The sequence below is a fragment of the Terrapene carolina genome, unplaced genomic scaffold (genome assembly GCF_002925995.2).
Source record: "Terrapene carolina triunguis isolate 2854851 unplaced genomic scaffold, T_m_triunguis-2.0 Scaffold58, whole genome shotgun sequence".
Taxonomy (NCBI): Eukaryota; Metazoa; Chordata; order Testudines; family Emydidae; genus Terrapene; species Terrapene triunguis.
Genome location: NW_020664409.1, coordinates 80,472,653 through 80,499,271, shown reverse-complemented (window position 1 = coordinate 80,499,271; position 26,619 = coordinate 80,472,653). Strand labels below are relative to the sequence as shown.

Genomic DNA, 26,619 nt, shown 5'->3' with positions numbered 1-26,619 from the left:
AGAGAGACTATACTTCTTAATTTGTAGCTGGAAGGCACAAAATTCATGGCTATTAACTGATGATGTAATCTTCATTTGAAATCATTTAGTTACAAAAAGAAGCATTTTTGTAAGCTCTATTTTACATTATGTTTCTCTTCCAGGGGAAATATCATAAATGTTGACTATCACTAAAAGTAAATAAGTCTCCAAATATTTAATATTTGTATGAAACTTTCCTTTCTTCCTTAGTCGTTTTTCACACATACACCCTCTTCCCCACATTTTCTGCTTCTTCTCTCTCCCCCGCACTCAATACAAATATATTTAATCTGTAAATGACTGTTTTTACCTCACACAGTTTTACAAAAAAAAACCACCCACCAAACTTTTAGTGCCTCATTTTGTGAAAAATATAATATTCTGTAATGTTGACTCTTTTTCTTTGTTTCATTTTCTTTGGCTCTAAGGTGGAGCATTTTCTTGATGAAGAAAAATGTTTGTTCAATCTATTTGAAAGTGACGTGAACTTTTAATTGCATAACAACAGAATTTGTGCTTATAACTCTATTTTCTGCTTTTATCATTTACCTTTAATATAAACTTCTACCTTTGAGGTACAAGTAATTTGCAAAATGATATTACTAAGCAGAGGAGTTTATTCAAAGGGGTAAATTAATGAATTAATTACTCAATCAAATCTAATTTGGTTCATTACGTTTATTAAAAATACTTGTTGCATTAAGGATAGCTCTCTGTATGGAGATGAGGCACACTGAATTTACTATGTATCTCTGAGAATCAGGAAAGAATGTATTATACAGTATAATCTTCTAATTCTATACCTTAGATTCCTTAGCAGTCTTTATGCAGCAATAAAATAATAATATCAAATCTGTTTTATGGTTAGTTTTACAGCTTAAAGAAACAACCTGATAAAATTAAAATCCACGACAGGCACAATTATTTAAAATAATTTTTCAGAGCAATTTACTGTGGTTAACACAATAGTAATTCTTGAGCTCAAAGTGCTGACGTATTCCACAAAACAAAAAGTACATCAATATAACAGAATGCAAAGTATTTAATAATTATTGACAGAGTGATACTATTATCCCCTTGTCTTAAGTTTTCTGATCCTTAAACAGTGCAATACATACCAAAGCAATGATTCAAGCTTGCATTTTCACTGACCTTGTCCTCTCACAATGTAAACATTTTTCAATTAGATAAAAATTCAAAAAAAATTCTAAAGCAGATTAATATAGCTCATAATGAATTATGTTGACATAATCCCTATTTATAGTATCCCATACTACAGACTAAGCTGTGCTCTTGAACTGAAGCCAGTACTATGTTAAATGAAGAATATTAGATTAATCAAACTTGTTGACAATTTGCCATAAATAAAGAAGTTCAAACCACATTTACAGGTTTCTTTGCATTCTTTTTTACAAAATGTAATTCATTCTTATTCTTGTGCTAGTATTCTGTTAGGATTACAAACTATTATCCCAAAGTCCACAAGATACACATGAAATGACTTAAAACATGAGATACAGATATGTAAGTTATAAGCTGGCAGATATGTACTAGACAACAAATCATAATAAATCTGAAAACGTATTGCTTAACAATCATATAGAATAAATAAATACAAACTAAATCACAACTTGGTTTATTTAAAACATAAAAGTCCATAAATGCAATTAAAAACAATATAGCATTAATATGAACAACGTTCCAACACCCTTCTAGTATTCATTTTATTAAGCACATCTAAGACCTTAAAAAAGTAATCATTCTGATAACTGAAGATAAAATGTCATTATACTGTATTTCTGAGTGTAATGGCAACATTTAAAATAATGTCTTTCTTACATATTAACCTAGTTTACTGAACTTTAAATGTAATTACTTAACATTTAGCTAACAAAGTAATACATATTTTCAATATTGTCCATTACTAACCTTCAGTCCAAGCAGTGCTCCCGAGTCTCTAGGCACGCTTCCATCTTTTAGTCGTTTATTTAATAAAATCCGTCCAATTAGACGGTCTCCATCTTTGGAAGGTTGCCAGGTCACAGGATGCTATGATAAAGTGTTAATGGAAAACATAGTGAACATACTTTCTCAGAAAAAATCTCAATATTATTTTTCATTTCCAGATAAGTTTACAATTTTTAAAAGCAGTATGATTACACCATTATTAGTTTAATAGAAACATAGAAATAAGCCCTGGAAAAGACATATTAAGTCATTCATTCTATCCCTAAGTCATTTAAAGAATGAATAAAATCTCTACCTCACAAATGTATTCCTACACCCAATTTGTGGAATATCTATAACTATCTTTATGCATAACATGTTTGTTTACAGTGTTGTTTTAGCTGTATTAGCCCGAGGACATGAGAGATGCAAGGAGGGTGAGGTAATATCTTTTACTGGACTAACTTCTGTTGTTGAAAGTGACAAGATTTTCAGCTTCACACAGCTCTTCTTCAGGTCTGGAGAAGGAAACTAAAATGTTTAAGCTAAACAGAAGGTGGGACAGATTGTTAAGCATAAGAGTTCACAGATGTTATTGGAAAATACATTAAATGAAGTGGGCAATTAACACCTCTTCAATCACAGACAATGGGGGGTTAGTATGTAGCAGGGTGTGTCACAAAGTTGTTGTAATGGATGATACAATCAGTGTCAGACTTGATGAGGACCCATTCTGAATGAAATCTTTTCCAAACCTCTTCTTCTATCCTTCAAACAAAATCCTAACCTCACCAACCTCATCAGAAGCAAGCTCCCCACAGACCAGGACACACCAACTCAAGGGCACCAGACCCTGCCAAAACAAAATATAAAAACCCATAGACGTATCTCCACCCCTACAATGATCAACACGTCCCCCACAAAATACTTTTCAAGATCCATGGGTCCTACATATGCCTATCATATGTGGTGTACCTCATTCTGTGCATCAAATGCCACACCAACACCTATGTGAATGAAATGGTACCCCAGAATTTGACATTCCTGCATGTAGCCCAGATGGGACAGTACTGCAGTCAGTAATTTTGTATGTTCAGCCACTGCCAGCTGAAAACCAAACATCACATAGCTAGGAAAATCTTAGGCCCTGAGCAGCAAGGCCACGCAGCTGCATGTCTGCAGCTTTGCTTTCAGAATGGGAGGATGGGACAGAAAGTTAACAGATTATAAATATGGAAGAGAGTGAGTGAATAGTGACCTTGATTTTAAGTGCCCCAACACATTGTTATGATTAAAAATGTTTTGATGATAAGAGATAATGAGTAGTTTTGCTGAAATTAGAAAAACTGGTGACCCATTAGGTGTTACTACGATGACTGCTAGGAGTTACTATAGGTTATGTGCTTTGTTTGAGGTTAGTTATAAAAAATTAGGAGAAAACACTCTGCTTGTGCCAATTATTGTGCCAGATGACGTATGCCCCCATTGATTTACTTCTGATGCTGCCTGGAGAGAAACAGTCAAATTACCACTACTTTGGATTTTCCCTTATTAGTAGCCGTTGGGTCAATCCAGGTGCCCCCTGGAGTCACACCTTCATGGCGCGGAATATAGGGCACTGTCGACCCACTGCCACCTCAGTTCCTTCTTGCCAGATTGCTCTGACAGAGGGGTAGGTGGGTGGGTATTGGAATGGACATGAGCAACACATCTCGAAGAACAACTGTTACGAAAGGTAGGTAACGGTTTTTTCTTCTTTGAGTGATTGCTCATGTCAATTCCAATTATGTGATTACCACGCCTAAATTTTGGAGGAGGGGTCAGAGCTCAAAAGTTTACTGACTGTAGCACCACTCTGGCAAAGGCTGCATCATCTCTAGCCTGCTGAATAATGGCATAATGCGAGGTAAAAGTGTGATTGAGGACCACGTCGCAGCTCTGCAGATTTCTTGGGTCGAAACCTGGGCCAGGAACGCCGCTGATGATGCCTGTGCTCTAGTAGAGTGTGCTGTAAGTGGAGGGTATCTATGCCAGATCATAGCATGCACGGACACAGACGTGATCCATGATGAAATTCTTTGGGAGGAGACTGTCTGTTACTGCGACAAACAGCTGAATAGACTTCCGAAACAGTTTCATCCACTCAATATAGAAGACTAACGCCCAGCGAACATCCAACGAATGAAGTTTTTGCTCCCTACTGCTTGCGTGTGGCTTGGAGTAGAAAACTGGAAGAAAGATATCCTGGTTAACATGAAACTGGGGGACAACTTTAGGGAGAAAGGCCAGATGCGGTCTAAGCTGAACCTTGTCCTTATAGAACACAGTGTAAGGAGGCTCAGATGTTAGAACCTTGATCTCAGACACCTTCCTGGCTACCAGGAATGCCACCTTATATGAGAGGTACAGCAGAGAACATGCTGCAAGCGATTCAAAAGGTGGCTCCATTAGATGTCCTGGGTTATCAGATCTGGGAGCAGCAGTAAGGTGATTGGGTTTTCCATGGGCATTTCCAGGAGAGAAGTGTACCAGTGCTGGCGGAGCTATCATTATCACCGAGGCCTTGTCCCTTCAAACCTTGAGCAGCACCTTGTGAACGAGGGGTATGGGTGGAAATGCATACAAGAGGTGTCCCTTCCAGGGAAGGAGGAACACATCCATGATGGAGCCCGGGCTGTGATTCAGAAAGGAGCAGAACTGCAGGCACTTCCTGTTGTGTCGCGTGGTGAAAAGTCTAGCTGGGGAAATCCCCAATCTTGGAAAATGGTATTTGCGATATCCAGACAGATGGACCACTCGTGGTTGTGAAAGGACCTGTTGAGATATTCCGCCAACTCGTTCTGGATTCTGGGAAGGTACACCGCCTCCAGGTGTATTGAGTGAGCTATGCAAAAATCCCACAGTTTGAGGGCTTCCTGGCACAGGGGAGAGGAGCATGCACACCCCTGTCTGTTTATATAAAACATCACTGTTGTACTGTCCATCATGACCAATACACATTTCTCTTCCAAATGGGCTTGGAATGTCTGGCATGCTAGATGGACTGCTCTCAGCTCTCTGACATTGATGTGAAGTGAGAGCTCCGCTTGGGACCAGAGGCCCTGAGTCCTGAGGTCTCCTAGATGCGCACTCCAACCCATCACTGACTCGTCCATCACCAGCAAAAGGGATGGCTGTGGCCTGGCGAAGGAGACACCTGCACACACCACTTGAGGGTCGAGCCACCATAGGAGGGACTCGAGAACCGGTCGAGGTAGAGTGACAATTTTGTCTAGACTGTCCCAAGTAGGCCGATACACCAGCCACGCCCTGAAGAGGTTGGAGTCTCAGTCTGGCGTGCTGTACTACATAGGTACAAGCAGCCATGTGGGCCAGAAGCTTTCGGGAATTCCTTGCTGTGGTGGTAGGGAACTGCCTGAGACTTTGTATGATGTCGCACAGGGACCGAAAACGTGACTCCAGGAGGTACCCTCTTGCCTCTGTAGAGTCCAATACTGTCCCTATGAACTCTATCCACTGAACGGGGGATAGGGTTGACTTCTGTATGTTCAATAGAAGGGCTAGGTAATTGAAAGTAGCCCTTATGAAGCTCACTTGTACCTCCACTTGTGCCCTGGAGCGGCCCTTGATCGGTTAGTTGTCAAGGTACAGAAACACCTGCACCTGACGCTTACGCAACAATGCAGCCACAACTGCTATGCACTTGGTAAACACCGACGAGCCACTGACAGGCCAAACAGAAGGACTGTGAACTGATAATGATTGTGGTTCACCAGGAACCTGAGGTACCTTCTGTGGGATGGTATTACTGAAATATGAAAGTAAGCGTCCTCCAAGTTGAGGGTGGCATACCAGATCCAAAGGAAGGGATAATGGATGCCAAAGAGACCATGCGGAACTTCAGTTTCTTTATGAACTTGTTGAGGTCTCACAGGACTAGGATGGGCCTGAGGCCACCTTTGGCTTTCGGTATTAGGAAATACCGTGAACAGAACCCTTGCCCTTCAGCTCCCGAGGAACCTCTTCCACTGCCCCCACCATTAGGAGCATGTGACCTCCTGCGTGAGAAGAGTCCGTGAAGAGGGACCGGGAAAGAGGGTGGATGGGGGGGAGGGAGGATAACTGGAGAGAGTATCCCCTTTCTACCATGTGGAGTTGCCCAGCGATCTGATGTAATTCAGGCCCATGCAGGGTAGAAACGGGACAGTCAGCACGAGAAGGTAAGGGGGGATGGATCCAGAGTCTGGACTGGTGCGTCGCCCCTGGGCACACCTTCAAAAGTTCTGTTTCTGGCCTGAGGACTGTTTCGCCTGCCCAGGGACCTGGGTTGACGAGGGGGGAGGCCTCTTTCTATTGTTCCTGTTACACCTCTTAGAAAAATCCTGCCTGTTTTGTGGGTGGTAGAAACAATGGGGGGGGGGGGAGATTGAGGCTTAAAGTGCCTCCATTGCATAGCCAGAGTGTGCAGGCCAAGGGACTTGAGGGTGGCCCTTGAATCCTTGAGGCTATGAAGCTGTGAGACAGTTTATTCTGAAAAGAGGGCCGAGTCCTTAAAGGGGAGGTCCTGTATGGTCTGCTGGAACTCATATGGGAGCCCTGATACTTGCAGCCAGGAGCTCCTCCTCATGGCTACCCCAGAGGCCATGGTGTGGGTGGCCGAATCAGCCACATCAAGGGCTTCCTGGAGTGAAGCCCTGGCAATTAGCTTATCCTCCTCTACCAAGGAGGAGAACTCTGCCCCGGAGTCCTCTGGCAGAAGCTCCATGAACTTTGCCATATCTCCGCATGAGTTGTAGTTGTACTTGCTGAGGACAGCCTTATGGTTAGAAATTTGGAGCTGGAGTCCCCCCGGTGGAATAAATTTTCCTCCCAAAGAGGAAAATCCTCCCGGTTTTTAGGGGATGGGCCCTGGTACCCTTGGCGCTCCTGCTCATTTGCCGCTGCTACCACTAAGGAGATGAGTATAAAAATGCTCAAACCTCTTAGAGGGAACAAAGTACTTTCATTCAATCCTCTTTGCCATCAGTGGTAAGGAGGCAGGGGTCTGCCACATTGTCTTAGTGGTGTCCTGAATAGTTTTTATAAGTGGCAGGGCAATACAGGAGGGTCCAGCGAGGGCAAGGATGTCCACCATTAGATCCAATGTTTCAGTGACCTCCTCAACATGGATCCCCCAGGTTCTGTGCCACTCTTCTCAGCAGCTGTTGGAGCACCCTGCTGACCTCCAGGGCAAGGCATTCGAAGTTCCCGCCACTACCTCATCAGGCGAAGATGAGGACAAGGCCCTAGTGGGGAGCTGGTCCTGCTCTCTGCCCTTGGCACCAGTGCCTGGTCTTCTGGCATGGCCAGTGCCAATGTGGCCAGTGCAGTTGGTGCCGGTGCAGTCGGAACCGGTGTGGTCAGTGTCAGGGTTGTGTGGTATGGTTGGTCTTGACCCAGGTGAGGTGCCAGAGGCACATATGATGCCGAGGCCACCGATGCCGATCTCCGTGAATGGGACCCTTGTCTTTGGCCCTGACCCTGGTGGAACACCCAGGGGATCCAGAAAGGCCACTGAGCTGGAGCCTGCCATTGTCGAGGCCACGGTGCTGGATGGAACTGTTGCCTGTGTCTACTGGACCTGAAAAGCCTGCTTCGCCTCAACCTATAGGATTCCATCTCCAACTGGGAGGACTCACTGTAGGATGACCACAGAGGGGCAGTGCCCACTGGTGCCAGGGAGCAGTGCCGGGAACTTGGGGACCGGTGTGGCTCCCCTATACATCCGCTGGTGGAAGGTACTGGTGACCGGTGCCAAGGGGATGGTGATCAGCATGGTACCATTGCCGGCTTGCCTCTAGACAGCACCGAGAGTCTCACAGGTGCCTATGAGACGGAGCTCGGTGTCCTGTTGCACCTAGGAGGGGAAGGCGGCGCCATGAAGGCGATGAGGTCCCTGGCAGCCTCGAACGTCTCTGGCATGGAAGGCAACCAGGGCCGGCTTTAGCAAGTGCGGGGCCCGATTCCTGGGGGCGGGGCTTGCAGCGGGGCCTGCGGGAACGGGCCCGCTTCCCTGGAGCCCTTCTCGCGCCCCCGCCACCCCAGCTTACCTGGTGCTGCCTGCCCGCCCCTGCTCCTTTTCAGACTTCCCGCAAATCTCTGGGGAGGGGGCGGAGCGTTCAGGGGTGAGGAGGAAGGGGAAGTGAGCTGGGGGCGGGGTGGAGAGCTGCAGCGCGGGGCCCTCGCAGCGCAGGGCCCAATTCAGCCGAATCGGCTGAATCGGCCTAAAGCCGGCCCTGAAGGCAACTGCAGGTGGTCGCAACTTTCCCGGTGAGGGGACTGCTGGGGGCTCAGACTTGACTGGTCCCATGGTGGGGCAGGAGTTGACGGAACCCTAGGCGGCGGTGACAAGCTTACGTGGCCCGACATGGTCCTCACAACAGTGGACTCCTTCTGCACCAGTCTGGGCATGGGTAAGCGGCCCCTTTCGGGTCTCCTCTTCTTGTGGGGCACCAGGGATTGTGAACAGTGCCATTCACTGCCCTGCATAGGGCCCCTATGTGGGAAATTTTGCCGGTGCCGACCCCTTCCTCGGTGCCGACTCATGCCTTCCTCGAGGTGCTCGGCATCGGCTCAGCTGCACCCGGGTCCAAGTGGGGATGGAGGGCAGCTTCCATCAGAAGAATCTTGAGGCGCTGGTCAATCTCCTTTTGAGTCCTAGGGCGAAATCCACTGCAGCTTTGCAGCTTTGCTTTTGTTGGGCTTCCCCCAAACACTTCAAGCAGGAAGTGTGGAGGTCACTTCTGGGCATAGACTTGCCACAGGCTGTGCAGGGTTTAAACCCTGGGGACCAAGGCATGACCCAGTAACAGGGGAGAAGGGGAGGGGATGGGGAGTACCCCCAGACGAACTTCTAGAGAGAGCTAACTAACTAACACCTACTAAAACTAACTATATCAAACTATTTACAGGAAAAATCTGCTAAGAGACAGAGAAGGCTTGCTGAAGCTAGAGATAACAAGAAGGAACTGAGGTGTCGGCGGGTTGGCAGGGCCCTATATTCCGTGCCATGAAGGCATGACTCTGGGGGTACCTGGATCGACCCAACGGGTGCTGCTAAGGGAAAATCTTTCCAGCTGTCATGCATGTGGCGCGCTCACGCCTAATTGGAATTGACATGAGCAATCACTCGAAGAAGAAAGGATGTTTGGATAATAAAGTTAAATCATGCCTTGATAAAATGGTTATTAATTTGAAGCCCAATATGACAGGAAAATGGCTCCTTCAGGGACCCCATGGAGTAAAAGGTATAGAAGTGTGAATTCTGGAACCACCTGTAATTAATTTGATCAGCACATATGTGGTTCAAACCAATGTAAAGATACAATTGGTGATTAATCCAACCCACACGCTGAATAAGGTTATTATGGACCTCATCTTAGCAAATATCTTGGTAATAGAACCCCATTTTGGAAAGTTTTTCCAGCCATTATGTGAGGGCTGGAAAAATTGGATGAATCTTCATGATGTCCCCAGACCATGCAAAGACTGAGTAAAAAGGGACATACTGGAAGCATTTGGCACAATGGTAGGGCTTCTTAATAGTATAAAGGAGGAAATGACTCTGAATAAAATGAATTCAGTGGGGCAACACCTAAAGGATTTAGCAACATCCCTGAGGGAATCCTTAGATCAGTTAAGCTCCACACAGGATGGGGTGGCACAGTTATTAGAGGAATGGGAGCAATCCCAAGAAAAAGATCATCTCCGTCTCTTGCGGGCTGCTGGTGCCCTCCAGAGTAATGTTTCCTTAGCCCTGGCATGCATGCAAATGCAGATGTGAATTAGTGATGTGGTAAAGGACATGATTTGAGATGGTATGTGAGGGATACTCCCATTGGAAATTAGGAGCATTCTTTGGAAAAATTCCATCCAGACTGAGAGGGATTTATAATCCTGGTGGAAAATGGTAAATTTTGCATATGATAAAAGATCTTGAGAGATTACTGATTTTGTTTTACTAGTGTCAGAAGCAGAGATAAGGTGGGTTTCCCCCACTGTAGTCTCCGGCCTTAATGCTAATCAGAGAGTGATAGAGCCCATGGATCATAGGGTATGGGTACAAAAGAGGCCCTGGGTGGAAGAAAGTACAATTGGGAGTCTGCTTAGAAGAATCTGGGATTGGATTTGAATTCACCACAAATACATACAGCCACAGAAATTATGTTTAGAAATAATAGAGGGAAAATGTCATTATGCTGTTAATCCATTTGTAAATGAATCTGTGCTTGTGTATATGGGTGATAATTCCATATGTCTTAAAAGTTAGTGCCCAGTTCTTGTAATTAATTATGTGTATCATGTATCTCATGATCCCCATGAAAATAAATGATTTTGCCATATTGTAGTTATTGAAGGATATGATTTTAAATTTCAAGTGTCTGAGTTGAAATATAGCCAATTAAAAGTGAAATACACATTGTATTCAAATGTAATAACTGCACCCATTGGAATGAACTTCTTTTACAGATATTGCTTCAGCATCCCCTTTTGAGGAATTACTTACATGCTGCTAAACAAGAGGCATGTAGGATTATGGTAACAGTCCATCGTTCTACCAGTGAAATTAAACATGTAATTGAGAGGGTTAGCAAAAATTCAGAACACAAATGGTGGGAGACATTGTTGGGATGGTCCCCCATGGCAAAAGGAATTTTTAATCTGGCTTTACAACCAATTGTGGTGATTTTGGTGTTTCAAATAGTGTTGGTTGTTTTGTTCCTGGTGCTGATATGCTGGATTCAAAGGAAGATAAATCGGTTACAAAGCCCATGCTTTTGCAAACCCTGGGTACTCCCCAAGGGAACCTACATGAGGTCTGGTCTATAATGAGGCAGAATCAGGGATGAAAACTGAGAGTGCCAGCAAGAAGATTATTGCTCGGTCTCGGCTGAGGGCTTTGAGCCTATGCTAGGCGTCTATAGTAACCCATTGAACTCATTGTGTATGTGTGTGCAGATCTTAATATTAAAGATATACAATCTGCAAGGAGGGGAGTGTTACCCAAGAATTTGTCATTCCTGCATGTACCCCAGATGGGACAGTAGTGTAATGAGCAATTCTGTATGTTCATCTACTGCAAGCTGAAAACCAAACATCACATAGCTAGGAAAGTCTTAGGCCCTGAGAGGCAAGGCCATGCAGCTGCATGTTTGCAGCTTTGCTATCACAATGGAAGATGGGACAGAAAGTTAACAGATTATAAGTATGGAAGAGAGTGAGTGAATAGCAACATCGGTTTTAAGTGTTTCGACACATTGTTGTTATGTGAAATGTTTTGATGATAAGAGATAATGAGTAGTTTTGCTGAAATTAGGAAAATAGGTGACCCACTAGGAGTTACTGTAGGTTATGTGCTTTGTTTGAATTTAACTATAAAAGATTAGGTGGAAGCACTCTGTCGTGCCAATTATTTATCAGATGGATGAGCTGTGCACCCATTGATTTATTCCTGACATCCTCTGGAGAGAAACAGTAAAGTTACCACTGTTTTGGGTTCTGAAAACCCTGGGTAACAAAACCAGACAATTACTACACTATCAAACGAACTCAAACAGGAAAATGATACAAGAGAAAAACACCCTATCACCAGTGGGTCAACACTTTTCACAAAGCAATCATTCCATATATGACCTGTCAGTCCTCATCCTCCACGTAAACCTGCGTAACACCTTCAAAAGGCAAGCCTGGAATTCATATGAACTTAAATTCATAACTCCGCTGGACACTAAAAACCATGGCCTTAACAAAGACACTGGTTTTATGGCCCATTACAACAACTTGCAACACACCCCGATGCCTACTAACCTTCCCTTGTTCTACAAGTGCAGAGATGCTAATTGCCCATTTCATTTTAAGTGGTCTCCTACAACTTGTCTGAACCCTTATGCTTAACAATCTGTCCCACCTTGTATTTAGCTTGGAAACTCTAGTTTCATTTTCCAGACCTGAAGAAGAGTTGTGTGAAGTTTGTCCCTTCCACCAACAGAAGTGGAAGATATTACCTGACCCATCTTGTCTCTTTTGCATACACTAGATTGAAAGGTATAGATGTTTAGATTATATGATATATGTGATCATTACATTTGAGTTGTAACAAAAATGGATGTTGAAGTCTAACACAATAACCCTGATGCTGGATAGGAAGTACAGTAGAACCTCAGAGTTACAAACTCCTTGGGAATGGAATTTTCTGAAATTTTCGTAACTCTGAATGAAACGTTGTAGTTGTTCTTTCAAAAGTTTACAGCTGATTTAATTTAATACAGCTTTGAAACTTTACAATGAAGAAGAAAATTCTGCTTTTAACCATCTTAATTTAAATGAAACAAGCACAGAAACAGTTTCCTTGCCTTGTCAATTTATTTTTAAACTTTCCCTTTATTTTTTTAGTAATTTATGTTTAACAGTACTGTACTGTATTTGATGATTTTTTTTTTGTCTCTGCTTCTGCTTGATTGCATACTTCCGGTTCCAAATTAGGTGTGTGGTTGACCACAGTTCCTAACTCTGGTGTTTGTAACTCTGAGTTTCTACTGTAGAACTCAAAACTGAAACCTGATATATTGAGACTCAGACTTATTCTCTTTTCCACCATTCTAACCATCTCAGTTTTCCTCTCTCTGAGTATGTAAGGCCTTTCAGACACCTTTACATTCTCAGTGCTCCAAAATTATCAAAAGGACAAATTGAATGTAAAGGTATAAAGTAGTAACTCCCCTTTCTGATGTAGTATTTATTGAAATAACATTATCATTTCTAATAGTTCATACATATTAAACATATTCAGCACAGCTACGTTTGAATATTCCATCATCCCACTACAGTGTGTGTGTGTCTGTGTGTGTATACACACACAGACACACACACACATATATGTGTATACACACACACACATACATATTATTACTGTATATTATTATAACATGCTGAGTAAAACTCTAAATAAACTTATCATTTATTTGGTGTAATCATAGCACTTTTTCACAACTATCCACTGGTTTCATGCTCCTCTCCATGCAAAATTAACTGGCACAGGACATTTCCCCTCCCATTAAACCTAATAACTCTAAAAAGATTTATCACAATCCCCACCAAATGAAAGGCAATACTAACAAATATCAAAGCAGATGGCAAAGACTCTAATACTACACAATACTCCACAAAAATGGCATGACAACAAAACAAAAGAACAAACATGACAGTGAAAGGGAAAAAAGAAAAACAACTTTTCTGTGCAAATGGACCAATTTTTCTCCCTTTTTTTTTACCTGGGATTTAAACTATTAATTTAATTTTAGCCCCAGGAGCACATATGCAGGAAATCATATTAAGCCAATCCAACAGAATCCTCATTGTTAATTACTTTATAGTTGAAGGTAACATCACCAAGTACTATCATGCGACCATAAGACCAAACATTCCTTTGTGCCTGAACATTTTTTTCTTATGCTACCAAATAGTAAAAGTGACAAAGCAAGCAGGAATTTTTGGTTTTGTTTTTCTTTTCTGCACCTTAAGAAATGCTACATTGTCTCTAACCCCCCCTCCCCTGTCTTTTTATTAAATGCACTGTTTTAATGAGCGACACAGAGCAAACGAAGACCAAATGAGAAGTTTAAAATGCAGGCTCCACAATCTCAGTACCTTCTCGCTATGGCTATGCTCCTCATTTAGAGTTGTGCTACTACACGTATCTACCCCAGAGTCTTTAACTTGAGGCTCAGACCATTCCAAGTCCTCTTCCAAAGAGTGGCCGCCAAAGCACACCATTTTCTTTTGTCTCTCAGATAAGGTGTTAGAATCCGACAAAACTGCCTGCTCACTAGTTTTTCTTTTTCCCCTTTGACTGTCCCCTACAAGTGTGGGATAAAAAAAAGGGATACAAAAAAGAAAACGTGCAAAGGTATAAATAAAACAAAGGAAAAGTGAAATGATAAAGTAAACTGAATGGTAAGGCTCCACATGTCTCACCAAAGACATTGGGGATGCCTCACTGCTATGCCAAGACGTATGGTCCACCCAGTTGTAATCCATGTCTCCTGTGAGAATCAGACAGACAAGATAGTGCAAGTAAAGGAAAAGCGAAAGAAAGGACAGACACAGATATAATAAACTTTAAAAAAATTGTGGTTATCCTGCCTGATTCATAACCTTTGTCTGTAACACTTGCTATAATGTTTTCAAGAGAAAGTTGAGACTCTAAAACAATGGAATACACAGAATGTGGAAAACTGTGCATGTGTATGTGTGTGTGTGTGTGTGTGTATATTCAATATATGTAACATATAAAGACTATACCATTAACAGTTCTTTGAAATTTTTATGAAAATACCTATAAATATCACAAAAAGATTCGACAACTTATTGTGTACACATTCAAAACTTTCTGGACATTGACAACACTAAGTGTAACTTGCATCATCTTTGTCAGTATTGACCTAATAATGGGTTTGTCTTGTTGGAAGGGCCTTCTTGCCTTTTTCAGACCAAAATAATGATTTATCTCTACACAGCTATAACAAAACATCAAAACAGTGAAATTCTATATCTCACTTTATTGTAATAAGCTTCAGAATGTTGAAACACCTGTCAAGAGATGATAGATCATTAAGAAAAATAAAAGGTACGAAATACTCAGAATTGATTGATATTAACTTTGCATAAAATTTATAGAAAAATTTAACATTCATGAATTAATGCGGGCAAAATTATTGCTATTGTATTGTTATCTCAAAACATGGACTCAATGGACTGTATTTTGATACATAACAAACTTAAAATATTTTCATACAATATAAATGTAATTAATTTTTTTTTTAATAAATGGAAATATCCTATCTCCTAGAGCTGGAAGGGACTTTGAAAGGTCATTGAGTCCAGCCCCCTGCCTTCACTAGCAGGACCAACTACTGATTTTGCCCCAGATCCCTAAGTGGCCTCCTTAAGAATTGAACTCACAACCCTGTGTTTAGCAGGCCAATGCGCAAACCACTGAGCTATCCCTCCCCCCAGAAAGTTGATTTCTTAGATAAACTGAGCGATACTCATACTTTTGAACAGTTGTTCCAAAGGATTAATGCTAATGTCAATAAAAATGAGTGATAATACATGACTATGTGCTATATAAATATTTCCCCATTTATCTAGGTTTTGTAAATTGTAGAATATGCCTAAGTCTTTTGGCCTTATAACATTTTCCTTATACTTTAGAACCATAAATATCATGTTACTATATGTGAGAATTTTTATTGTATCTTTATTTTCTTATTCAAGGCTAACTCCTGCCTCCTGCATCTAACTGCAAGTGTAGGGTCCAATAGGCAACAGAACCCATGTGGTTATGGAATCCATGGTACAGGTCCCTAAGACACCTCACCTGTATCTGCCTTGTACCTCAGACCATTGCTCTGTGGGGGCTCAATATGTGCTATTGAAACAGCTCAGAGAAATTTGGGATAGTTCACATTAGGTGACAGGGAAGAGTATAAGTAGTGAGTCTGATATCACTCTGATCCGCTGACCAACACATCTTGCATATGGGATGAACAGATACAGACCCCACAGAACTAACTACCCTACACAAAGCTTATTCATGGTTTGGCAAGAGGAAGGAATGGGGAAGACAGAGTTCTTGTCATGGAGGGGAATAGAGGACATGGGAAGAAATGGGAAAGGAGGTGCATAAAATGCAGCTGGTTTAGGGAAAGAATGGGGGAACCTGTTATGGGAGTTGGGGAGTACACAGAGAATCTGGCAGATAAAAGATTGGGGAGCCTGGCAGGGAGACCCTGAAAAGGAGGGGATGGGAAGCTGGCACACAGGGAGCTCATATAGTGGAATGGAGGAATGCAAGGAGCATCTGGCATGTGCAACAAGCTCAGCCTGCACAAGCAATGAAATGTGCAGCTCCCTAATATACAATAAACACTGCAGGAAAAACAGAAACTTGAAATGTATCTACACTCTTCAGTATCAATACCTTAGCCCTGCAAACTTCTTCAAATTAAAAAAAACCCTCTTTATGTGTACATAAAAATGGCACTGAAATAATGTTAAGGGTTGGTTTTAAGATCCCAATGGGACAAAATTCAGGGGGAAAATATGAAAATCTCTCCTTAACTCTGTCTATACATTATTTAGTCCATATAGTGTATAAGATCCCCCACTATTCTGAGGTTCTCTGGAAAAAAGTCTTAATCAGTTCTACTTGTATTTCTGGTCATGTTTAAGATCCTCAATGATTCCCAATCATATCTGCTCAGATTACAAAGAAGAAAGATTGCGGGGGAGGGTTCTGATATAACTGCCAACCTCACAGACTTAACCTGGAATTTGAAAGTCCAGCTAATCTCTGTTTAACACATAAATTATGGAGATACTAATGATGGACCCATGGCTAAGGTCAGAGTTAAACTGCACTTAAAGCAACAGGACTACTGAATATGTGGGTGCTATTTTTAAAGTCACTATTCAGAGGTGAGTTGCACATTAAGCTTGACCCTTGATGTTATGTTGACATATTTTAGCATGTGAAGTTTCCTTTGATTTCATAAAACTTAACTAATGTTGAAAACAAATCTCATGAAAGTATCTAGAAGTTTACATATTCTAAATAATTATTATTTAAAGGTCTGAGCCTGCTGTCATTCAAATCAATAGGAGTTTTGCTTGATTTCACTGAAAACAGGATTAGACCCTACTATGAAAGGACTTCTTCAAAGCCATGGTCATCGATCATAGGAAGAATAGTAAAAGACCAATATGGCTCCAGCAGGAGCTCTTTAATGACCTGAAAATCAAAAAGAAGCCACCAAAAAGTGGAAACATGGATAAATTGCTATGGAGTACAAAATAGCAGCTCAAGAACATAGGAATAAAATCAGAGAGGCAAAGACATAAAATGAGTTACACTTAGCAAGGCACACAAAAGGCAATAAGAAGAGTTTCTTTTAACAGAGAAAGATGTAGATGTAAGTCCTCTACTTAGTGAGGAAGGAGAGCTAATAGCTGATGACATCAATAAAGCCGAGGTGTTTAATGCCTATTTTGCTTCAGTCTTCACTAAAAAGGTCAATGGTGATTAGATACTCAACACAATTATTGTTAACAACAAGAGGGAAGGAATGCAAGACAAAATAGTGAAAGAACAAGTTAAAGAAGATTTAGATAAGTTAGATGTATTCAAGTCAGTGGGACCCAATGAAATTCATCCTAGGGTACTTAAGGAACTAGTTGAAGCATTCCCACAACCTTTATCAACTATCTTTGAGAATTCCTAGAGGATGGGTGATGTCCCAAAAGACTGGAGAAAAGCAACCATAGTACCTGTCTTTAAAAGGGGGAACAAAGACAACCTGGGGAATCATAGACCAGTTAGCCTGACTTTGATACCTGGAAAGATACTGAAACAAATTATTAAACAATTTGTAGAGAATCTGGAGGATAATAGGATTATAAGGAATAACCAACATGGATTTGTCAAGAACAATCATGCCAAATGAACCTAATTTCCTTCTTTGATAGGGTTACTAGTCTAGTGGATGGGGGGAAGCAGTAGCCGTGATATACCTTGATTTTAGTAAGATTTTTGACAAAGTCCCCAGTGACATTCTTATAAACAAACTAGGGAAATGTGGTCTAGATTAAATTACTATAAATTGGGTACACAACTGGTTGAAAGACCATATTCAAAGAATAGTTTCAATGGTTCGCTGACAAACTGGGAGGATGTATCTAGTGAAGTCCCACAGGGGTCAGCTCTGGGTCCAGTACTGTTCAATATTTTAATTAATGACTTGGATAATGGAGTGGAGAGTATGCTTATAAAATTTGCAAATGACACCAAGCTGGGGGAGGAGGGGAATTGCAAGCACCTCGGAGGGCAGGATTAGAATTCAAAATGACCTTGACAAAGTGGAGAATTGGTCTGAATTCAACAAGATAAAATTCAATAAAGATAAGTGCAAAGCATTTCACTTAGGAAGGAAAAATCAAATGCACAACTACAAAATGGGGAAAAACTACTGAGGTGATAGTACTGCTGAAACAATGTGACACAGCTGAAAAAAGGCTAATGTCATTTTGGGGTATTTTAACAGGGGTTTTGTATATAAGACGCAGGAGGTATCAGTCCTCCTTCATTTGGCACTGGTGAGATCTCAGCTGAAGTACTGTATCCAATTCTGGGTGCCACATTTTAGGAAAGATATAGACAAATTGGAGAGAGTCCAGAGAAGAGCAATAAAAATGAAAAAAGGTTTAGAAAATCTGACTTAAGAGGAAAGGGTAAGTAAACTGAACACAGTAAGTCATGAGAAAAGAAGACTCAGTAGGTGACCTGATAACAGTCTTCAAATATGTAAAAAGTTGTTATAAAGAGGACGGTGATTAATTGTTCTCCGTGTCCAGTGATGGTAGGACAAGAAATAATGGGCTCAATCTGCAGCCAGGTTAGATATTAGAAAAAACTTTCCAACTATAAAGGTAGTTAAGATCTGGAATAGGCTTCTAAGAAAGATTGTGTAATCCCCATCATTGGAGGTTTTTAAAAATAGGATGGCCAAACACCTGTCAGGGATGGTTTAGGTCTACCTAGTCCTGCCATTGCACAGAATGGTCCTAATAATAAACTAATAATATCCCCACTAGTAGTGTCTGGGAGACTACATAGCCATCGGGTGGTTGTTAATGCATCCCGAGAATACAAGACATGGCAGGTACTGCCAGAACAGCACGACCCCAACCTCAATCCCGCCCCACTGGCATGACCTTGCACACACAGTACATGTGAGGTCATGCCGCATAGATGACACCATTTTGCAGAGCGTGCCTCCCCCCGCTGCCATGACCTCGCACACACACCATGTATGTGAGATGAGGGCAGTGGGGGCAAAGCAGAGTGCTCTGATACCAGACAAAACCAAGTCTGGTACTGGACAAGGAAAAATCTTACCAAAACAGGACTGTCTGGCTTACAAGTGGACAAATGGCCTGCCTACAAAGAGAATAATTGCCCGTTGTCATGGGAGACATTTATTGCCTTGTACACCCATAGTATTTTGAGATGCAATGAATAATTTATGATGTGTGAAATCTTGAAATTAAGAATAATGCATGAAAATACATAATTCTTTGCTTCCTACAGAAAAGACTTGTATATCACAAATCTTTGTATATTAAGACAAAATATGTTCAATTGTCAATTCTGACTAGTGGAGAGCACCATTACTGGTCTTTGCTAAGAAACGTCTCTGCCCTAATAGCAGGCTCTTTATTACTGAGACTAAGTGCATTTCATTGCTAAGTACAGTACCCAGCAGAAATGAGTCAGGGAAAAATGTCAGACTATCAGATAAATTATATGCTTCTGTACCAAACTTTTTGTTATGTAAAACTGTATAGCAAGCTTTCACACTAATTCCCCAAATGAACTAGTATATTATCAAGTACAATACAATGTTAGTTAGTATCATTATCGTAATACTCAAACTTTAAATAAATAAGTTCGGGATTGGGAATGGGGGAGGAGGTTAATCATCTCATTGATATGCAAGTTCAGTTCCTAATAATGCCAGTATGAGCTACATATGTACATGAAGAGTAGAAGAAATCAGTTTGGAAAAAATAAGCCAATCTATGATTTACCCAATGTTCTTTTCAGTGGAAACCAAACCAAATCGTTTTGGAGGTTATAAATTGTTTCAGTGTATTATTCCCCATGTTATATTTTCCCCCTCTGAGTTTGGCCAGAACTAGAGCTTCTAGAATAGCAAAAGAAAAAACAAAATTTCCGCCCCAACAGGAAGCTAAAAGTAGTGAAAGTCTCAAAAGAAAGCATCCTCTGGAAAGATTTTCAGACATGTGATTCAGATAAGCTTCCAATTTTTTTTATTTTAAAGTTTGATTCTACAATGTTTGCCCATTGGAATAGTCTCCTAGGAGATACATCTCATTTTCAGAATATTCTTATCCAAACCACACTCCAATCTTTTTTTGGTTTGCCCATTAACAAACTACCATTGAGAAAAAAAAATATTTCACTGGGTGAAAACTCTTGTTTAATTTCCTCATACAGAATGCTATACATTTTAATAGTCTTTTATAAGAGCAGATTTGTATCAAAATGACATTTCAACAGTGAGGTATTATAATTATTAGCTATTTCCACAATATATTATATTCTATTGAGATGTGTATATCACACCCAGACTGTGGTATCTGAAGACCTTCAAGTGAGGCATTAAGTAATGACTGATATATTGTTACCCTTTTGGCTCGACTGGTTAGCCAACTCTGGAGTACTTGTGGGTTATTTCCATTAGAAGAAGAAATTGATTAGAATGGAATCAGGTATTTATTTGAAGCAATCCTATTTACATACAAAGAATGTACATGAAGTCTTGCTTTCCTGAACAGAGTAGGAATCAAACAGCAGGAGGTAGTTTTTCTGCTCACAGTTCCAAATCTCTTTCCAATCAGCACGCTACCCAAAAGCACTGTCTCTTGATTTTTCTCACTGTCATTCCACAAGTGTTTCTCTACAAGTTCACCTCATACATTTTCAATGCGTGCTTCTCTCTAAGGGGAGGAGAGCATAAGTAGGCTATGAAGAGTAGTGGGGTATGGTCTCCAAATCCTGAAGATACCCCAAAATCCTCAAGCAATTAAAGTTGAAAGGCTGCAGAGTACCCATTCCTCCACAATGGTGAAAAGCTATAATCTTTAATGTCTACACACACCATGTACTATGCTTAACCAAAATGCACGAATACTATACTACAAGCATAGTATAGAGTACATTCCTGCTAAAATCTTAAGGAACAGCAGTTAAGCGCCCAAAATCAAATAGTCTACACAGGCTGGGATGTTCAAAGGAGCCTGAGGAAGTTAGGCACTCAACTCCCTTTTAAGTAGGCTCCTATGAAAATCTCAGCCATAATGAAAAAATGCTTTACTTATTATTACCTTTTCACATGAGGCTGTTTTTAAACTATAGGAGTGCAAATAAAAATAGGGTCAATAGCTGCTTTCACTGAAGCCAGTGACAAAACTTCCAGTGACTTCAGGGAAATAGGATTGAGGTCTATCTGACCTGGCAAAGCCTTTTTCTTCTTCTTCTTTTTCTCGTTTGCCCTTCTACAAATCAAAAATGATCAAACCAAGTTAAATCAAATATAGCAAAAGACAAACAAATTATGGATTTTCTCTCAAGCTCAAAATTTACTGCCAAGTTTCTGTCAAGAAGAATATTTTATGGTTGTTAGAAGCCCCTGGAAAACAAGGTTTATAATGAAAACACAGGCAAACTCTGAGCTAGGGTAGAGAAGTTAACTGATGGTTTAAATGTTTATGAAAAGGTTACCCAACAGTACCTATGACTTCTGAGTTTTGTTTTCTGATGGATTTTTCATGTCACGGTAAGAATTTAAAAAAGTCTTGATTTACATTTGATAATCTTTATGAATTTAAAAAGAATAGGTGGTTGCTTGAGGAAGAAAAATATAAGTAAATTAGATCCTTAGTTTATCCTCAAGCCAAATGTTTCCACACACTACTCTACTAATTCAGCTCAACCTTAAAGGATGACCCTCCAGTACAGTAAAAGGGTTTTAACCTGAATGTTCACATTAGCCATGCTCTCTCTTTCAATTAGGGATTCTCTGCATCATTGTTCAGAGTTCAAACATGACCTAATAAAACTGCTTTCTTAAGTGTGCTTCCCCAGGAGGGTTAAAACAGTAGGAAATACATTTGTAAAAATTACATTTACATACACATTCCCACAACCAAGCGCAAGCCATCAATCTTGTACATTTTGATAAAAGCTTTTATTAGAGAAAGGGAAGGAGGGAAAGCACATCAATATGGCAACCACATTTTGTGTGACTGGATGTCCACTCACAATTGAATGTTGACAGTTATTTGAGCCAATGGGCTGGAGTTCAAAAGAAGAGGGCTTCTTCAAAGTAAGGACAATAAGGGCGTATCTTTACAGAAAGAAATAACAATTGTGTATGGTTTTATGTCTGTTTGTTTTTCATTTTAAGAGAAAAAGCAGTTATTGTCAGGAAGGCACAGGAGGCAATCAGGCATTTTGTATGAGGTAACCAAGTTACCGTGTCCACTTTATATTTGGTTCAACTACAAGTTTTTTGTGATTGATTTATACATATTTTCAAATGACTTGTCTAGACTAAAAGATTAAATGGAAATCTGCTGAAACTTTAGACACAGTAGGAGAACATAAAAATGGCTATACTCGATCAGGCCAATGGTCCACCTAGCCTAGTATCCTGTCTTCTGACAGTTGTCAATGCCAGATGCTTCAGAGGAAATGAACAGAACAGAGCAATTATCAAGTGATCCATCCCCTGCAGTCCAGTCCCAGCATCTGGCAATCAGAGGCTTAGGGACACCCACAGTACAGCATGGGGTGTATCCCTGAACATCTCGGCTAAAACGCATTGATGAACCTATCCTCCATGAATTTATCTAATTATTTTTAACCCAGTTATACTTTTGCCCTTCACAACATCCCCTGGCAATGAGTTGCACAGGTTGACTGTACATGGTGTGAAGAAGTATGTCCTTTTGTTTGTTTTAAACCTGCTGTCTATGAACTTCATTGGTTCTTGTTTTGTGAAGGGGTAAATAACAGTTCATTATTCACTTTCTCCACACGTGATTTTATAGACCTCTATCATATCTCCCCTTAGTCGTCTCTTTTCCAAGCTGAACAATCCCAGTCTTTTTAATCTCTCCTACAGAAGCTGTTTCATACCCCTAAAATTTTGGTGTCCTTCTCTGTATCTTTTCCAATTCTAATATATCTTTTTAACATGGAGCGACCAGAACTGCACATAGTGTTCAAGGTGTGGGCATACCATGAATTTATATAGTGGCATTATGATATTTTCCGTCCTATTATCTATCCCTTTCCTAATGGTTCCTAACATTCTGTTAGCTTTTTTGACTGCCGCTGCACATTGAGCAGATGTTTTCAGCACACAGCCCCCCCAACAGACCACACTATAAACTTCAGTAAAGCTGGCATACAGCAAGCAGCAAGCACACAACAAACAAACAAAGTAACAAACAATAAACCCACCTCAAGGAGTCACATAGTCACTCCTCCTTCACATGGAGAACTTCCTCGCAAAAGTCCTCTGTTTGCTGCTCCTGTTCGCTAGCTCCTCAGGAACTACACATTTAGTGTTCAGTACTAAGTTATGGAAGACAATTTGTCTTTAGTACTTCCTTTCTTTCTCTCTTCTCCAACCCATGTAGGAGGCCCAGCCTTCTCCTTCTCCTTTTTTTCTTCCTCTCTTGAGCACACTCTTTTTCTCTTCTGCCCCCATCTAGCACTTGGAACTCACACACATATTTGGGCTCACAGCCTCACACATCTTTCCTGCCACCTATACTACCATCCCAGTTTCCTCATGGTTGGCTTCCATGCTAGTTCTTCCAAGCCCTTGGCTTCACCTAATGCAATTCCAGCCTCCTCTTAATACTGCCTGGCCTAGGAAAGGACCAGGAATTGCAAGCTGTGGGAAATAAGTAATATTGGGAGTGCAGTCAAACGATATTTCTGGTAGAAAGGAAGACCACCAAAGACCCAGTCCCATATCCAGCCTTTATCTCAGCAACTACTTTCTACACATCACAGTCCCCCCCCCCCGCCCCAAGTTAATAACTCTCTGATGTCATCTACTTGGAATTAGCTAGTTTCTTGAGGGCTGAAAAGAAACTTCATAACTGGATTTTCATATAAATTTGTGAGAAACATGTGAAATGTTTGAGAAATGGGAATATATGATTAATGTTAAATTACTATGTATACCCCACCTACCTATCTCCCTGGGGTGATGCAAGGCTAAATTAACTAACTAATCTTTATAAAGTCCACAGAGAAATTCAGATGGATTGTTCTGACTCCCTGGTGGATTTGGCAGCCAAAAGCTATTAACCATTTCCATCAGATGCAAACTTTCCTGCAGTTTTATATGCATAGAGTGTTCTTCATGAGGCTACCCCAGACACCTGGAGTCTCAGTTGGTGCAGAATGTGGAAGCCCAAATTATTGGGGTTGGTAAAGGAAGCCCATTACACCAATGTTCAATGAATTGCACTGGCTTCCTGTTTGCTTTCACATGCAATTCTACATGTGTGTTTGGGTTCTCCCTAGTCACAGTCATGACAACTGGAACTGGTTGATCTGCTCTTGCACAGATGATGGCCACTAGCATTTTCAGTGAGAGGTTCTCTGCTTTGGGATTATCACCCCTACTTGATAATACTGAACTATGACAGTGGCTGATGATAGTGGCTAACAAAAAAAGATTAGAGGCTGCCCATCAAAAATGGTTGAGGAAGATATTACACATTTCATGGAAAGAAAACAGTAAATGTGAGAGGAAAGGAACAGATAGAGCGGGACATGTTGGAAAATGTCATAAAAGAAAGAAGCCTTAGGTGTTTGGGACATGTACACTGTACGGAAGATTGGAAACATGCTAAGCAAGCATTACATTGAGTATTGAAAGGAGGAAAGAGGAAGCAAGGAAGGCCAAGGAAGAACCAGCAGAAGATAGTGACAGAGGACACTGAATGCGTTGGCAACACCTGGAAAGAAGTACCACAATTAGCGAACAACTGTAATCAGTGGAAGAAGTGGATAGCCAGATGTGTTAGTAGCACTGGAGGAACTAAGATCTAAGGTAAGGAAGTATATTAACAAACAAGACATGATGCAAAGTTAATCTGTTTGTTCAGACATTTGTCTGAAAGACTGAGAAGGGTAAGTTTATATGTTAGGTAATGTAGTGAATGTTTTGTGCAGTTTTAATTTTTGCGTCATTTGGATCCCTATATGTACCCAGAAAATTGTGATGGGCATATCTGAAAATTGAAAAATAAAATTTTAATGATGGGTCTTTAAAGACTTGGAATTGACAAAGAAGGGATTCACCAGCTGTACTCTAGCCAGCATGAACTCCTTGGCTACCAGTAAAGATACAGGCATCAGGAAAGGATGAAGAATAATGCACCCATTGAAGAGTGCTGTTTTGGACCCTAAGGGCATACTTGCATCATAGACTCTTTGACTACAGAGATATATTCATCATTAATTATGGTAGAGGGTGAGGCAGGGTTGTAGAGCTGTTAGATTTGGTCTGAGAGGCTGAGAATGGATCGTGTGTGTTGCATATCACTTATTTTCCTCTTTGACTTCTCATATTTATTAGCAATTTTCTGTGCCCAGAGTGGAGTCCTGATTAAACTGAGGAAGAAACAATTAGCTTTAGGAAAATTCTGGATAGCAACAGTTGAGCTAGCCATTTGTACTGTTTGCTCTGAGATGCTCAGTGTAACTGGAGACTACCTTTTCCAGCACTCAGTACTTAGTACTACTATGCGTCTGTTGTTCTTTTTGTCATTTGTGCCTACTGAAGTCGGATGCAAGTGAAATTCACCTAGTTTGAAACTGACTTGCACATTTGTAGCTAAACTATACCAATCTTTTCTCCTATTAATGAATTATAAGCTATTACAATAGTCAGAGCCAATGCAAATAAACATGGGACCTACTTTCCTATAACACACACACACACACATCTCATATTAATATTAATAGGGTTTGAGTATACACATCAAATGTACAGTAGCCTCCTATTGGCTATTTGTCTCGTTCCAAGTTTTTACTGTGTTAAAATGAATGCTAATTAGTTAAAAAAATCCTAAACCACACTGAACCAGTGCACCCCAAATGTAAATGAAACTTAAAGTCAAAAGCCCCATATAGTAGAGGATCAGCAAAATGAGTGAGGGAATGGACTGTGTCTCCTTTATAACATATGACATCAGATGCAAAACCAAGAACATTTTAAGGCCAGGTTGTGAATTATACTAATAACATAGTTGGACTAATTCTACTACTGGAGCTGTGGTGCCTAACAGGTCTGATTTTTGGCCCCTGAATATGAAATTTTGATATTTTTACTTAGAAGTTATAAGGTAATGATACAATGAAATAGTTCACACTTGAATCATATATACTTGTATTAAACTCTCACAAAGGCCTGATTGCAGACCACGATACCTTCAATTGAACCCTGAGATGCTTTAAACGGTTTATTTTCTTTTTCGTGCATTCTGAGCTAACAGTCCTTTCTAACTATATGAATGTTATCTTGTTACCTTCAAGAGGAAATATATGGCTATAAGGGAAGAAATAAACAAAGGCCTCTCAACTTCCCCACACATTCCTTCTATCCCTTCTTCCTCCTTTTCTTCATTTAGATTTCTATTTAACACTTCGAATAAGCCCACATTTGCTAAAATCTTAATAAAGTCGGAAATAAGACATAATACACCAAAAGGTCTCAAAATATAGTTAATATCAAAACAGATGTTTCAATTCATTTCCTAGTAGTGACACAGAAGCCTACCAGGGCCGGCTCCAGGCACCAGGCACCTGGAGGGGGGCGGCGCGGCGCTCCGGCCGCCGGGGAGAGCGGGGACACAGCCGGGCTCGCCGCCCTCCCCCCGGCGCTCTGGCCGCCCTCCCCCCCCCGCGCCCTCCCCCCGGCCGCCGGGGGGAGAGCGGCG

At 41.0% G+C, this 26,619-nt stretch overlaps 1 protein-coding gene across 35 annotated transcripts in view; it reads right to left on the bottom strand.

Annotated features, from left to right (window-relative positions):
* Positions 1-26,619, bottom strand: part of RIMS2 (regulating synaptic membrane exocytosis 2) — a 791,243-nt gene that overhangs the window by 328,694 nt on the left and 435,930 nt on the right. For 24 of the 35 annotated variants that reach the window (XM_026663674.1, XM_026663679.1, XM_026663693.1 and 21 more), the window contains 2 exons: positions 13,981-14,048; positions 1,951-2,070 (listed from right to left, as the gene is read on the bottom strand). In XM_026663674.1, coding sequence (XP_026519459.1) covers positions 1,951-2,070; positions 13,981-14,048 — 188 coding nt within the window. Of the gene's footprint in view, positions 1-1,950; positions 2,071-13,653; positions 13,863-13,980; positions 14,049-26,619 lie in introns of all 35 variants that reach the window. The other 11 variants (XM_026663617.1, XM_026663622.1, XM_026663658.1 and 8 more) reach the window with 1 other exon arrangement.